The sequence below is a fragment of the Ambystoma mexicanum genome, chromosome 8, assembly GCF_040938575.1.
Source record: "Ambystoma mexicanum isolate Mex_15411 chromosome 8, UKY_AmexF1_1, whole genome shotgun sequence".
NCBI classification, from domain to species: Eukaryota; Metazoa; Chordata; class Amphibia; order Caudata; family Ambystomatidae; genus Ambystoma; species Ambystoma mexicanum.
Genome location: NC_090929.1, coordinates 776,285,750 through 776,299,966, shown reverse-complemented (window position 1 = coordinate 776,299,966; position 14,217 = coordinate 776,285,750). Strand labels below are relative to the sequence as shown.

Genomic DNA, 14,217 nt, shown 5'->3' with positions numbered 1-14,217 from the left:
TGCCCCCGGAAGGCTGGAATTCGTGGGCCATCACTGCCACAGAGCAGGGCGAGGGTCTCTAAGATTCAAGAAATGTTTCCACCAGCTCCGGTTGAAAGGTCAGTGCCGGGAAGCGGCTATGGAACTCCAGCACCGGGGACCAGCAGTCTGTGAAGCGCTGTAATGCTCCTTCCTTTGCCGTTGTGACTTTCTCAGCCACCAGGATCTCCCATACTTTTATCCACCATAGGTCCTTCCTGTTTTTTCCAATTTTGGGCCACAGTTATTTTGGCCGCCAGAAGCAGTTGCGTAAGTAGTTTGGCGGTGCACCCTCATCTGGGGTAACACTCCGGTCTTGGTACTCCCAGAGGATCACTTCTGGGTCCATGGAAGTTTACAGTGGGTTATGTCCTCATTAATGTGTGTGATCTTTTCCCAAAGGGCCTGTGCCGTGGGGCATTCCCACCATATCTGGAAGAAGGCCCCCCGTGCTCCACATCGCCGCCATCAGGTCGGGTCCAAAGACATCTGGAAGTGGTGCAAGCGGTCTGGAGAGTAATACCAGTGATGGAGGAGTTTCAATGCGCATTCTTTTTTGGTGATACACCTAGAGGCTGTATTGATCCATGTCGAAATATTCACCCACGTTTGGTCCTCAATGGGGTGCCCTAGGTCCTCCTCCCACCTGCCCATATACAGTGGTTTGGTTGTCAGCATGTCCTCCTGAAGGAGTCTGTATAGCTTAGTGATCAGCCCCCGTTGGGGGCCCTCCTGCAATGCATGCTCTAGAGGGTGGAGGACCCTTGTGTCCCCTTGTTGGACCGTTGGCTGTGAGATCCAGTGCCTGATCTGGGCATATGTAAATCTCTCTGTTTCCGTTAGCTGGAAGCAAGTTTTGCATTCTTTGAAGTTAAGAGGGGTGCCGTTGTCACAGAGCTTTGAGAGGGTCCGAAGGCCCCATTTGGACCATCCGCTAAAATTTGCTATATCCATTCCAGGTGAGAAGTCTGGGTTCTGGAGGATCGGGGAGAGAGGGCCTAGGCCCTTGCGTAGTTTCTTCCTGCGCCTGGCCCATGACCATGCGTCTAAGGTGGCTTTGGTGGACGATAGGACCGTCGGCCAATGACTGCGGGTTATGCCCGTAATGTGGAGCGAGGAGTTTAGCTGAAGAGGAGATTTAGCCTGTTCTATGCAAGTCCATTTTGGGGGGTTGCACCGGCTTTGATTTTAATGCCAACGGAAATGCTGGAGATTCTTATGGAGTCTACCTGCTTTATACAACAAAATAAAACAGATGGAGTAAATAAGGATCTGCTATACACATTTAGTTTTTTCCATTTTCTTGGCAGAAACAAGGAGGGCAGGATGGAGGGTTCGGGAGAGGCAACAACCACTATAAGGAGAGACTGATGGAGAAGGAAAGATGTTGAGCACTGGCCATAAAACTAAAGTAGGGGGCTATTCCTTTCATGGACCTTCACAGCTGCCTCGAAGGCGCTGCAGAATTGCCTCCCCCTGCAGATGAGTGCATCACAATAAACACATAAGACAGTTGTCCATTGAAGGCATGGATCAAATGCCTCTTGTATGGCCTGTGATGCAGCAGGAGGAACCCTCTGCACCAGTGATGTGGAATGAGTGGTGGCAGGAGTGGAAGATGAGTGTGCAGTACATGAGGTGCCTCCACATCCTCTTAAAGGAACTGCCTTTCTGAGGGTAATTGGGTGAAATGTCCAGTGTGGTGGCGCATGGAGGTGGAGCTGAAGGAATACTGCCCCTTCTGGCCACAACTGAGAGTAAATCCAGTCCAGTGCACACAGGCGGCCTGAGCCTTCAGCGCTCACCTAACGGCGCTAAAAAACCATCACACCCAGGACTCTCTCTGACACCAGATATAGAAGGTATCTCTTCCACTGCATACTCATCCTGTTCTTCCTCTTTCAGCTTATCTGTGGCAATGTCACTGTTCCCTTCTCCTGGTACTCCAGGTGGTGATGGTGGTGGCCCTTGAGCAGGAGGGATGGCCATGACTGATGCCATTTGGTATGGGTTTTTGCTCCGACAGATCATTTCTCAAAAATCTGTCCTCTTCAGAGGTCTGCCAGATTGAGTATGGCTAAAAGAAACGGGTGGGTCCCCTTGTAGGAACCGTCTGCAGTCTTTCCTCTTGTCTGCGAACTTCGGAATACAAAACAGGGCGTTAAAAGTAGTACAGAGTTCAGAGAACAACAAAGGATGTTAGTAGCAGTTGTGGAAGGGTAAAGTTTCAACTTGAGAGTTGGTAAGGTTGGCACAAATTGGATTGCAAAATGTCTGTGAAGAAGAGACATTGATCGCAGACACATCATCATGCTGCACAGACACGGCCCCGTCATGGCGTTGGTGGGTGCGCTGCGACGATCGTTGCCCGACCCTGATGTTCGCAAACTAATTAAAAGTGTGTCACGTCGTTGCAGACATGTTTGTTTCGTGAATGCCACCTGACAATATTACATGCGATAGTGCGGACACAAACATGCATATAGTCCACGGATTTCCAATTGTGGCTTGAATTCTTTTTAATTTAAGACATTTATTACATTTACATTATCATATTTGGTGATATTAGGGATAGAAATCTGATCAAAACCTTGATCGCTAATATCTTCTTTCAATGATTGGGGTGATTGATGCGAGAAAGAGTAACAGGTAGGGCAATGAAAATCAAGACTTGGAATCACATGTTTTTTTTACGTATGTATATAGTTCTGCAATTTGATATGTAGCTTGATTCATATGGACACATAATTTGTTCATCTGAGTTTCAATATTTTCTGATTCATTTTCAAAGTTTTTCTCTTTGTTTCCTCTTGATTAGTTTCTTGTTCTATATTGTGAGTTGCAAGAGTTATTTAATAGAGTGTAATAGTTTATGTATACATAACAGAATTGTTATGTTTTGTAAAATATATGAAATAATGTATCACTAGTACGTTGTCTCTCAGGCATTTCTTCTTTTGGGAAATATAGCTCTAGCCATTCCAGAGTGCATGCTATTTCTATTACAATATACAATGTCTATATTTAGTTGTATAACATTTTCACACACCACGCTGCAGCACGTCTTCTTACGGGAGCACTTAATTCGACCAAATTACCCCCATCCTACACAAACTACTTTGGCTCTCACTCAAAGCCAGGAAATTGTTCAAGACTGCATGTATCATCTACAAAGCAGTCACGAGTAGCACACTAGCGTACCTGGTGGCTGAGCTCCACATATCTGGTGGCACACGCTCCTCGTGCAGAAAATCGACCAGCCTGCTTGAACCACAACTCCACCGCAAAGAGAGAACCCACAAATTATCCTTCTCTTGTGATGCACCCACACCCTGGAACTCGATCCCTGTATCAGCTCGGAATACCCCCACAATTCTCTAATTTCGCAAATCTCTGAAAACATGGCTCTTTCAACAACACTTGACCATGGAATTATTCCAATGGACCCGCATACCGACGTACAGACCTCACAGAACTGCGCTACTGTTAAAAGATGCCAGCCCAAATGCTGGCTACCCACACTCTGTACAGTGCTCTGCTGCTCTCGAGCTATGACCGCGCTTTGAACAATAAAATACAATAAAATAAAAATATGCACTGTTACAATGTCTTCTTTAAAAATCATGGCCCTGTTTTCTTCTCTGAACGTCCATTTGAACCTGTTGGAAAGGCAGTATATGCCTAAGAAAGGGCCTCCAAATCCCTTTGAAGCTGGGAGAGCATGCTGAAGGCGGCTATTGTTACACAGATTACAGAGTAAAACACTTTTCTATCCTAAAGATAGAAGAGTTGTCTAATGTATTTCAGAAAAACGAAAAGCAGATTTCTCCTTTTGCCAGGAAGTCAACACTGTCTCAGGCAAGATGATCTGCTTGGCTGAAGGTGACCTCTTGCAATGTCCTTGTACATAGCTAACCATTTTCCTGTTGATGGTAGTGTATGTCGTGTCAGTTTCAGTAATTCTTGCCAGTGGTGGTCTTTTATCGCGCAAACCAAAGTTTATTTGAACTAGTTGGTCGGGAAAACGGCCGCCATAAGATACAGTTAACATCATACAGATTTCAACCCCCATCCACCCTGAAACAGACCCATTACAATTTTCCAAGTGCGAATAGAAAACACATTTATAACGCTACTCGTAAGGATTTTCCACTATGAATCTGAATCTTCCAGTAACGAGAAAAGGAAACAAATCACGTTGGAAACCGGAAACCTAGATGTAACACACAGTCGGGTGAGTTTTACACTTTGCAAAGGACCAAAGGGCCTATTTCGCTCTGTTTCTGAGTCTTTCTGCAGACTTTTTGGGGGATTCCTGAAGCAGTATCACATGAATATGAAGTGAGTCATGGGAGGGAAGAAAGAAAGGAAAAATTATATTACCAGAGGGGCTGGGGCTAGTTTGACTACAGGGGTATGTATGTGGGAAGAGCAAAGAAGGAGGAGTAGTGGGCAGGGAGAGTTAGAGGAGGGACTGGGAACATGTTTTCATTTCATGGCGTTTTCGTCTTTCTACGAAAATGAAAAGATGCGTTTGGGAATGAACAGCTAGCCGCACGTGTGTATTTCGCAGAATATTCCCATGGAAAATTTCAGAGTAAAATCTCCAGGGAAGGGAAGTTAGAAAACAAAAATACCTCAAATGGCATGCCGTGACCAGTGGGTATATTAATTCACTACTAATAAGGGCACTGGTCATGTTATGTTATGTGTGGCATAGTCTCATATCGTACATTGTGCTAACAGAACACAGCACTCTTGAAATACAGTGAAGACACTTTAGTGAAGAGACAGTTAAGCTGAACTAATTTATCGCAACAAAAACCCATGAAAGTCATTCGGTGTCGGAAGTCACGATAATCTTAACTCTGAATTCCCGTTTGGTCAGCCCATGAGCACATAGATAACATTACAGATGGCATCAGCAACGACATCATGAATGACATCCAGGGGGTGACTGCGTATATTGAGGTTGATTTTTCACCCTGACCTAGTCTATGGTACAGATTTTGCCGAAAAAGTGTTAACATATCCTAGCCATAGAAAAGGGGACTAGACAGGGGTGCCTGCTGTCCCCATTGCTTTACATTTAGGCCATGGAGCCGATAGCGCAGTACTTGAGGACAGACTATATTATGGCACCTGATATCAATGTACTGTGATGACACTTTGCTATACAGGCAAAATCCAGAGGACAACTTAGAGATGATTATGGAAGCCCTGGCGCAGTTTGCGCAACTGTCAGGGATCACGATTAGCTCAGATAAGTCATCCCTATTCCCGTTAGCAGGTCTATCTAGCAGGGTGCAACACACGCTTCCAGTCCTGGCACTATAGTGGAGCGCCAGCACGTTCAGATACCTGGGGGACAATATATACCATGATCCAAAGTTGGAGCATGCAAACAACACCTTGATCGCCCTGGAAGGTATCAAGAACTCCTTTAGGTTTTGGAATTGGTTGCCCCTCTCGGTGATGGGAAGAGCGGCTCTGCTAAGAATGGTGGTCCGACACAGACTACTGCATTATTTTGTAAATATCCCATATTATATACCTAAAACCTTGTTCAAGGTGCTGGATTACATATGTAGTGGGTTTCTTTGGCAAAATGGTAGGAGCAGGATAGCACTGTCCTTTTTACAAAGACCTCATGAGGAGGGCGCAATTAGGGTCCCACACTTCCAATTGTGCTACTTAGCAGGACGACTGCAATTCGTGGTGGACTGGTTAGCGGATTACCCTAATCCAGACACGCAGACGCTCTTACGAGCCATGCCTCTAGCTAAGGGAATTGCTACGGGATAAGAGACACCGGGCTCGCCGCAGCTCTCATTTGGTGTCTCTAGGGGTGCAAATGTGGGATAGGGCGCTTACACAGATCGGACTTACGGATCCGATCTCAGCTCAGATCCCCTTGGTATCGGTGGTATCATCCACCACGCAAGCGCGATTGCAGATACGTGCGCACTGGGAACCTGTCACAATGCCTGCCCCCAGACATCAGGAGCAGACCAGTCTGCCCAGAGTACTAGCGCCAATGGGGACCTGTAAGGCCCCAAGGGGTTGCCTAAGGGCTTCCTGGACTCAGTCCTGGCGCCGTTGGCACCAGGCTCATATTGCCTTTTCAGGCAGGTCAAGTTATCAAGTGGTGAAACCATGTACAGCCACCTTAAGGCTGTTTGAAGGAACTACTTGATTTAAGGGACTATTTCATTTGGTGTGGTACTGGGACTACTTTAACTGGGAACTACTTCTGGGAGGCTATTTAAACCAATTCTGCAAGGGAAAACACTATAAAGAAATGGTACAGGAGTTGACTGTAAGACAACCAGAACTCTAAAGCAATGCATGCTACTTAGGATTGGCATAATACTTACCTCTGAGTCGTTGTTGTCTGGAACTCTGCAATAAGATTACAGGGTCAGTGAAGTTAACTGGATACCTAAGTCTCAACGCACCCCTGCATACAGACGCAGGATGGAGAGCCCATCCTTCTTAACAATAAGGTGAGACACAGTAAAGAGAACACTAGGAGGTCACGGAAGTAGAAGCATAAGTAAAACCTTCTCCTATCGGTTAGTTAACTTGCCATTTTTGCCACTCTAGGAAAATCTTCCTACGTGCAGACAGACGAAACTAAGTGGGCAGGTGCAGTCACTCACCACTTCACTATGAGTCATGCTGGCGGAGGCCATTGTAGTCCAGCTTTGTTCAGCGCCCCTGTGGAATCCAGGTGAGCGTAACAAAACCCAATAGTGTTGCTATGATAGGTGACCTGCTACAGGACACCTCCTTCGTCCCCTTTAGCAAGTTAAGCAAACATACGGGCCTGCACCAAGGCCAATACCTGCTACACTGCACTCTTAAGAGGGAGATCAAAGGTAGATGGCCCACGTTCGGCGAATTAATGGGCATTCACTCATTTGTAGACATTCTGTTTGACATCTCAAAGGCAGGGCATACTATATCCAGGATATATGACCTACTTCTAACCGGAGGTCCCACCACTATACTAACAGTAAGACTCAAATGAGAGGAAGACCTCAGAGCATCCTTTTCAGATACACACTGGAAGGAGATCATAGGATACCACAAGAGAGTATCCCGTAATGCTAGATTGCTGTTGATACCGCTGTTCGTGACAAACAGAGCATATATGACCCCTTTGAGAATCTCACGTTTCCCTGGCACAAAGGCACAACACTGCCCTAGGTGCAATTCCGAAGATGCTGGTATGCTACATATGTTCTGGGCATGCCCCACGGTGAGGATATATTGGCAAGAGATAGCAGCCAGAATGGATAGGGGAGGGTTGGTGTTGGATGTGTTTTTCCCAGGGGCTTTTTTACTAGGTCGATTCTCACGCCCCAAATGCGCGAAGCACATCCATAAGATGAAAGATTTGTCGTACATCTTAGCCAAGCGCAGGATTGCTATAGCATGGAAAGCCACAAGGGGCCCTAATATAGAGGACTTCTGGCATGATCTGAAGAAATGGGTGCAGGCTGAGACAGCAGTTTGGAGGGGGGCAGTACACTTCGGCCTCGCGCTCTGAAACACTTGTGTATGAACATGATATAAATGAAGTATCATTTCTACCTGCGCCCAGCAAAGATATTACGGAATGGGACGTCCTAATTCTAAGGCTGTACGCCCCTTTGGCCACAGATGTAGACAAGGTGGACACACCCCAATAAATAAATAAAATATTATAAATGACATTATTACTGAAGGCACCCCGAGTTAACCAGAAGGAGGTTCAGATAAGTCACAGGCTAGTTGTATAGGTGACTGGGGGAGGGGGGAAACCGAGGTGCGGAGGGGGGAACTGTTGGGGTAAGAGGTTTAAGGGGTGTTAACGTTTGGCTATTGTTGATAATGAGCAAGATTGTATCATGGTACATCTATTCTATGTATAAGCAAAATCAATAAAAACCTGCATATACTGCAGAGCGGTATTTGCGTTAACGCTGTGAGTTGTGGCGCAAGCAACGCCCCATCACAAGTTGGCGGGCACGCTCACACGGACCAGGCATTAATGCAAATAGCGTTCAGTGGTAATAGTGGTAGAGAATCCGAAAACTCAGCATACATTGCGTTACCGCTGGGGTCTCGCGCTGGAAATGAGTCACGGCCGGGATGGGAAACAAATCGGTCGCCATTTTGGAAATCACAATCCACCTAAAATCGTAGCCCCTGGAAGCCATCCACACCAACAAACCACCAAAAATGTCTCAGGAGTGTGTGAGGGGCAAGTCTGCTCTGGACAGGGTGCGAAAACCTACATTTTCAGACTCAAAACTGCCAATGCAGGTGGAGTAGGTAATTTCTCACCAGGATGAGCTCTATGGCCCCCAACAAAAAAAGACGAGCTCATAGCGGCGTGACCACATCTGGACAGACATCAGCCAGAAGGTCACTGCAGCGGACTGTGTCCCCAGATTTGGAGCGATTTAATGACCTGAGGGTCCGTGTCTGGGGCCTCCTGGAGTGAGACCATGGCGACTGGTGGAGGACCACCACCACCAGAGCTGACACCATGGAGGAGCACCATGGAGGAGCAGTGCACCACCCTCATTGACGTGTCATCCATTGAGGGAGTGGGATGAGCAGGGGTAGGCACCAGCACCCAGGAGGCTGGAGCCGAGTCGACCACAGCCATCCACAACTGCACCCTCATACCAGTGCACCTAGGCAACCCCAGGGATACAGAGTTGTGAGTAGGGCAGCCAATGGACACATGCAAGCTCCATGGCACACACATCCATGACGGGGCCACAGCACTGTCAGGTGGTTGTGTAGTAGTACGAATGCCCTCTCACTGTATGCGGCATGCCAGCTGTGCATTTGCATCATATTCATGAAAATGCTATCCCAACAATTCTGAACTGTGTTCACCCCCCACTTAGTATGCCACCATAATTCCAACATCATGAATACTAAACAGGTGAGGCCCAAGCATGATTGAAACTGTGCTGTACAACTCCACAAACGCCCCTGTAAGCATTGATATGCATGAAAATAATTGGAGGTGCCCTGTCCTCATGCCATACCCTATTTACCCTACAGGCATGCAGGCTTCGTCCGAGTGCAACGCAGATGACAAGAAGGCAGGCCCATCCTAACGTCTGCCCAGACGCACCTCCACCAGCACCAGAACCCCGAAAAGGGCCCGGCACGATACACAAAGGCAGAGGACTCACCCGACCGCACCCGGGGCTCACCATCTCAGCGCCCCCAAGCCACCAGGGGCTCACCACCTCAGCGCCACCAAGCCACCAGTGGTTCACCACCTCAGCGGACCCAAAGCCACGAGGGCCTCCTCACCAAGCCCATCCTAAGCCACTGGGGCTCACAGGATGTTGAAGTTGCTACGAGTGCAACCGACCCAGTGGAGGGTGCCTCATCCTGTGAAGAGCATCATGCTGTACCAATCTGCAGCAAAAGGACACACCCGAAGGGACCCCCTTAGGGACCCCCTAAGCATGTTGAGAGTCCCAGCCACAGTCCACATGTCTGTGCACTTTGCCGCTGCGCACACACACCACTGGCGGATGAGGACACACCCTCATATGGGTCATCTGCTGGCAGCCCCTCCATCCACGGCAGCACCACGAGACAGGCCAGCACCACAAGCAACAGCAGCCCCACCACCCCGCGTAGACCTGCGTGGCACAGCACCCCCACTACCCCTCATAGACCTGTCAGGCACAGCAGCCCCACATGGGACACAGGAACAGATCCGTCACATCAAGGCCATTAGTAATGCAATTAGGGGGACTGCCAAAACCATGGCGCACGACAATGCCCGCACACAAAGTTGTTGTGGGATGTACTTCTGCACTAAAAGAGTTTGGCCAGCGAGTATGTGAACTATGCGAGGTGCAATCTGCGCCTGCAGAACAGATGTGCGAGGCAAATAATCTCCTCTGCCAGCAGCTGCCATCCACCTCAACAGCCCCCACAGAGGGCCTCCTACAGGGGTTACCAAGGCGTTGGTCACTTCAGCATTCACAGCGGCACTCACCTGAAGGCAGAGCATGCGGAAAGCGCAACGTCCTTGTTAGATGGACAATGCACTGTTGGCCTGAGGGCTGGGCACATGGATCCATATGCACTGTGCTGGGGCAGGGGTGTATGTGTGCTGGGGAGTTGGTGTGGGGAGGGGGGATGTGTGCTGGGGAGTTGGGGGGAGGGGAATGTGTGCCGGGGAGTTGGGGGGATGGGGGATGTGTGCTGGTGAGTTGGTGAGGGTAGGGGGTATGTGTGCTGGGGAGTTGGTGGGGGGGTATGTGTGCTTGGGAGTTGGTGGGGAGAGGGAGTTAGTTAAACCGTTACTAAAGCCTGTTCAAACATGACAGAAAGCTCGGACATTCATGATTGTGTACAAGTGTTATTTATTTTACGAGTGCTCTCCGTGACATGTGCCCATACACCAAATCAGAACAAATTCTCAATCAATGCCTGTCTGGCCAACCTCCCCTCCCTCAACCCATTCCTGTGTGCATCAGCCCCGGCAACAGGCACAGGGTCATCGTCACTCCCATCCCCTGGCTGTTGCCCGTCAGCATCAGGGGGTAGTGGCACATTCCTACGGCAGCAGATGTTGTGCAATATGGCACAGGTAAGTACAATCTTGCCAACGTTTTCTGTTGCATACATCAGTGCCCCTACAGTACGGTCCAGGCACCAGAAATGTGCCTTCAACAAATTAAATGTCCTTTCCACACATATGCGGGTATGACTGTGGACATTGTTATATGCCAGCTCTGCCAGAGTTTGTGGATTCCGCACAGGGGTCATCAGCCATGTGAGCTGCGGGTATCCTGAATCACCTGCATGGGATGAAATGTGTACATGAGGCCTAGGTTGCTTCACTAGTAGTGCAAAGAATAAGCATCAATACACTATGCACTGTGGTCTGGTCATCTTTGTGTGCAACAGGGACATGCAATGTGATTGGCTGATTGGTGTACATCCATCATCTTTCAGGACATGCATCATCTGACCCCTGCACGCACCCTGTGTGATTTTGTGGAATATCCTGTGGCAGATTACATTTGCCTGCATTTGGGATTACTGGATTTGCATCAGTGGATGTGTATGGGATTATGTGGGACACCCATGCTCAACATTTAACCACTTGCCCTTTGATTATGGTGTATTCATGTGCCACGGGGTTGCTCTGCAATGTGTGCCATGTCCCTTGTAAGCCCACTTTCTACATGCACTGCCCCGTGGGTTTGTTTGCTACAGTGGTGCATCCATACCATCAGGATGAGGCTCCCGTCATCACTGCCTGTTCAGGGCCAGTGTTGATTTGTATTTGGTTGTGGCTGTCTCAGTGGATGGTGGGGCTTTAACTACATGGCACCATTTTTTAAAATGTTTATTACATGCATGTAAATGGCCATTCAAGGGTCACTCTCTCAGGGATGTTCTGGTTTGATCCTGATCATCTACAGTGGTTTTGTGGATGGGTATTGCATTCCTCTCACTTTTCATTCCTGAGGGGTGCCCTGGGTGAGGTTACTCTGGTGTGTCAGGGTGTAAACCAGCACTGCAACACAGACAAGGTGCATTCTGGTTGTTGTGGTCCCATCCGTTATGGTGTTTTGAGAAGTGTGTGTCCATCGACTTTTGTGGGTCCAGGTGTGGTGGCCGTGTACAGGTGTCCTTGTGTGCCACACATAAATGGTACTGGTGCTGGCTGGGGTTCCTGGTGGCATGCAAGGCTTCCTGTGGGTCTGCCCTGCCAACTATATTTGGTGCACTTTGGCATGCATTTCAGGCAGGGGTTGTATCCATGTGTGCGTTGGGCTCTGTGCCTCTCCATGTAGGCTGGCAGTGTGCTGTTGCGCAGCACCATGGAGTCGTGGGTGGATCCTGGGTAGCGAGTGCAACAGTGGCTGATGGTCAGGTTTGGGCTACAGGTCATCTGCACGTTCGATGAATGGAAATGCTTCCGATTCCTGTAGGCTGCCTCATGGTCCTGGGGTGCAACCAGTGCAACATGTGTGCAGTATAGGGCTACAATCACGTTCGGCACTTGGGCAATGGTATAGAACTGTGCCTTGAGTTTGTTCACCTGTGCCTGGGTGGTGGGCAATGCAATTTGTTCGTTCACATGGAACAGTAGTGCTTCCAGCACCTGGCCCAGGACCGCACTAAATGTGGACTGGGCCATATTATGCATCATGGCAACTGTGTGCTGGAAGCTGCCCGTTCCAAGGTATTGTAGGACTGACACCAGCTTCACGGTTGGGGGCACAGCGGTGCTGATGGCAATCCTGCTACTAATGTCACCTTGGATTGTGTCCAGCAACTGGGTGAAGGTAGCCCTGTCCAGCATGTACTCGGATACCAACTGACCATCAGTCAGGGCCCAGGGTGTTGGCCTGACCCTGGGGATGGCTGCCCACCTTGCTGGGGCTGGACTGCCACCCTCCCGCCCCCTTTGCTCCCTGTGCCCTTGCCCTGTTGTCATGCCTCTGTAGCTCCTGGCGCAGCATGTAGAGGTCCATGTCAATGCTCCCGGCTCCAAATGGCAACATGGTGTTGGGAAGTGTGTGTGGGGCCTCGGTGGGTCTTTTGTAGTCCTCTTGTGTGCCTTTATTGCTCTCACCTCCCTGCTCCTAATGGCAACATGGTGTTGGTCAGGGTGTGTGGGGTCTGGGTGGGTCTGTGTGCATTGTTTGCACCTGTGCCTTTATTGCTTTCACCTCCCTGCTCCTAATGGCAACATGGTGTTGGGAAGGGTGTGCAAGCCTGGGTGGGTCTTTTGTAGGCCTCTTGTGTGCATTGTTTCCACAGGTGGCTTTGTTACTCTCACCTGTGTTCTTTTACCTCCAGCCTTTGGCCGGGGGTGTTTTCTGCGATATTAGCACCGGTTTTCCGGCACTAGGAGCGCCAATACTGTACTTGTGATAGATCTGTGATAGCGCGTTGGGTTGTCGGTGCTATTACAGCTGGTGCTATTACAGCTGGCGCTATTACAGCTTGTTGTAACAGCGCCCAACTGTAATAGCGCCGGCTGGATTGGAGTGGTCATCCAGCAGAGCGGTATTGGTGGCGCTAATACAGTTACCATCGGATTTAAAGGCTACTGCCCAACTCGTGATGAGGCCATCTCTAAACAGACAGAGAAACAGTCTGTAGAGTGCATGTTGCAAGATAAGACTTATATGGGTGTGCAACAGTGTTTCAATAAGCAAAGTACTGATCTAATGCACATGTCATTCACTGATTGAGACCTAAAGCTTTGTTTTTTTAATTACTGAAAGAGCAATTTTTTCTCATATTTACTTTCAATTTTGTAGGTGGCTCATCTTCAGAATCAGAGGAAGAAATCGCCAATGAAAATGTGGATGAGTAAGTGGTGTTTACTATTTAAATTCAGTGTGTAAAACATATATTAATGCGTGTAAAACTGGCATCTGGTGAACATTTCTACTGGGGGGACAGTGTAAATATTTTCATTGAGTTGGTGCGAGCAAGACAGCTAAATGATTGAGCACCACCGCTCCTGATCTGTTTAGGGGGTTTTTCTTCAAGGCCTTTTTTAAAGTAATGGGTCGAAGTGACACATGTTGCAGTACATATTTCTGCAGAAAATCTGTTAACAAAACAATTGAATCTGCAGGCTGTTTTTTGGAGGGAACACATGATATACTTCAAATATTAGAATCCAGAACACCGAAAGTATATAGGAGCATTTTGCAGCAGCAAATCATTTACACACGATTTTGCAATAAATGGAAACACTGGCTAAACTATACAGGTATATCACTGAAGCAGCAGCTGATGGAGTGTACTACTCTCACAATTGAAAAATGCAAGTGCTAAAACACGTCAGCGTAAATTACACCTGGTTTAAATATTGTGTCAAAGGATTTGATGCACATCATTCTCCCAACACACTAGCAAATAAATACAATTAGAAATGCTAGAGGCCACTTCCAAAGTATGTCTGAGTGTTATTCAAATAATCCAAGGTTTTGAAACTATTTCAGAGAGCTGTTTTAATACTACAAGGTGCTGCATTTGTGTTTTTGTTTTATTGGGGTTTTGTAGTTTGGTACATTGCAGGAAAGCTGGTTCAGAGCACGGGTAATGGAGGGATGGACACACCGCGAATGGAAAAGCAATATCATAACCCTGAAACTATCCCAGAATCCTGCCTTTGGGGAATTGCGTAAT

At 48.2% G+C, this 14,217-nt stretch overlaps 1 protein-coding gene across 1 annotated transcript in view; it reads left to right on the top strand.

Moving 5' to 3' along the window:
* MYPN (myopalladin) overlaps positions 1-14,217 on the top strand; it is a 1,604,598-nt gene that overhangs the window by 332,219 nt on the left and 1,258,162 nt on the right. Inside the window, exon 4 of the mRNA XM_069610599.1 lies at positions 13,338-13,389. Within this exon, the coding sequence (XP_069466700.1) occupies positions 13,338-13,389 (52 nt within the window). The remainder of the gene's footprint in view (positions 1-13,337; positions 13,390-14,217) is intronic.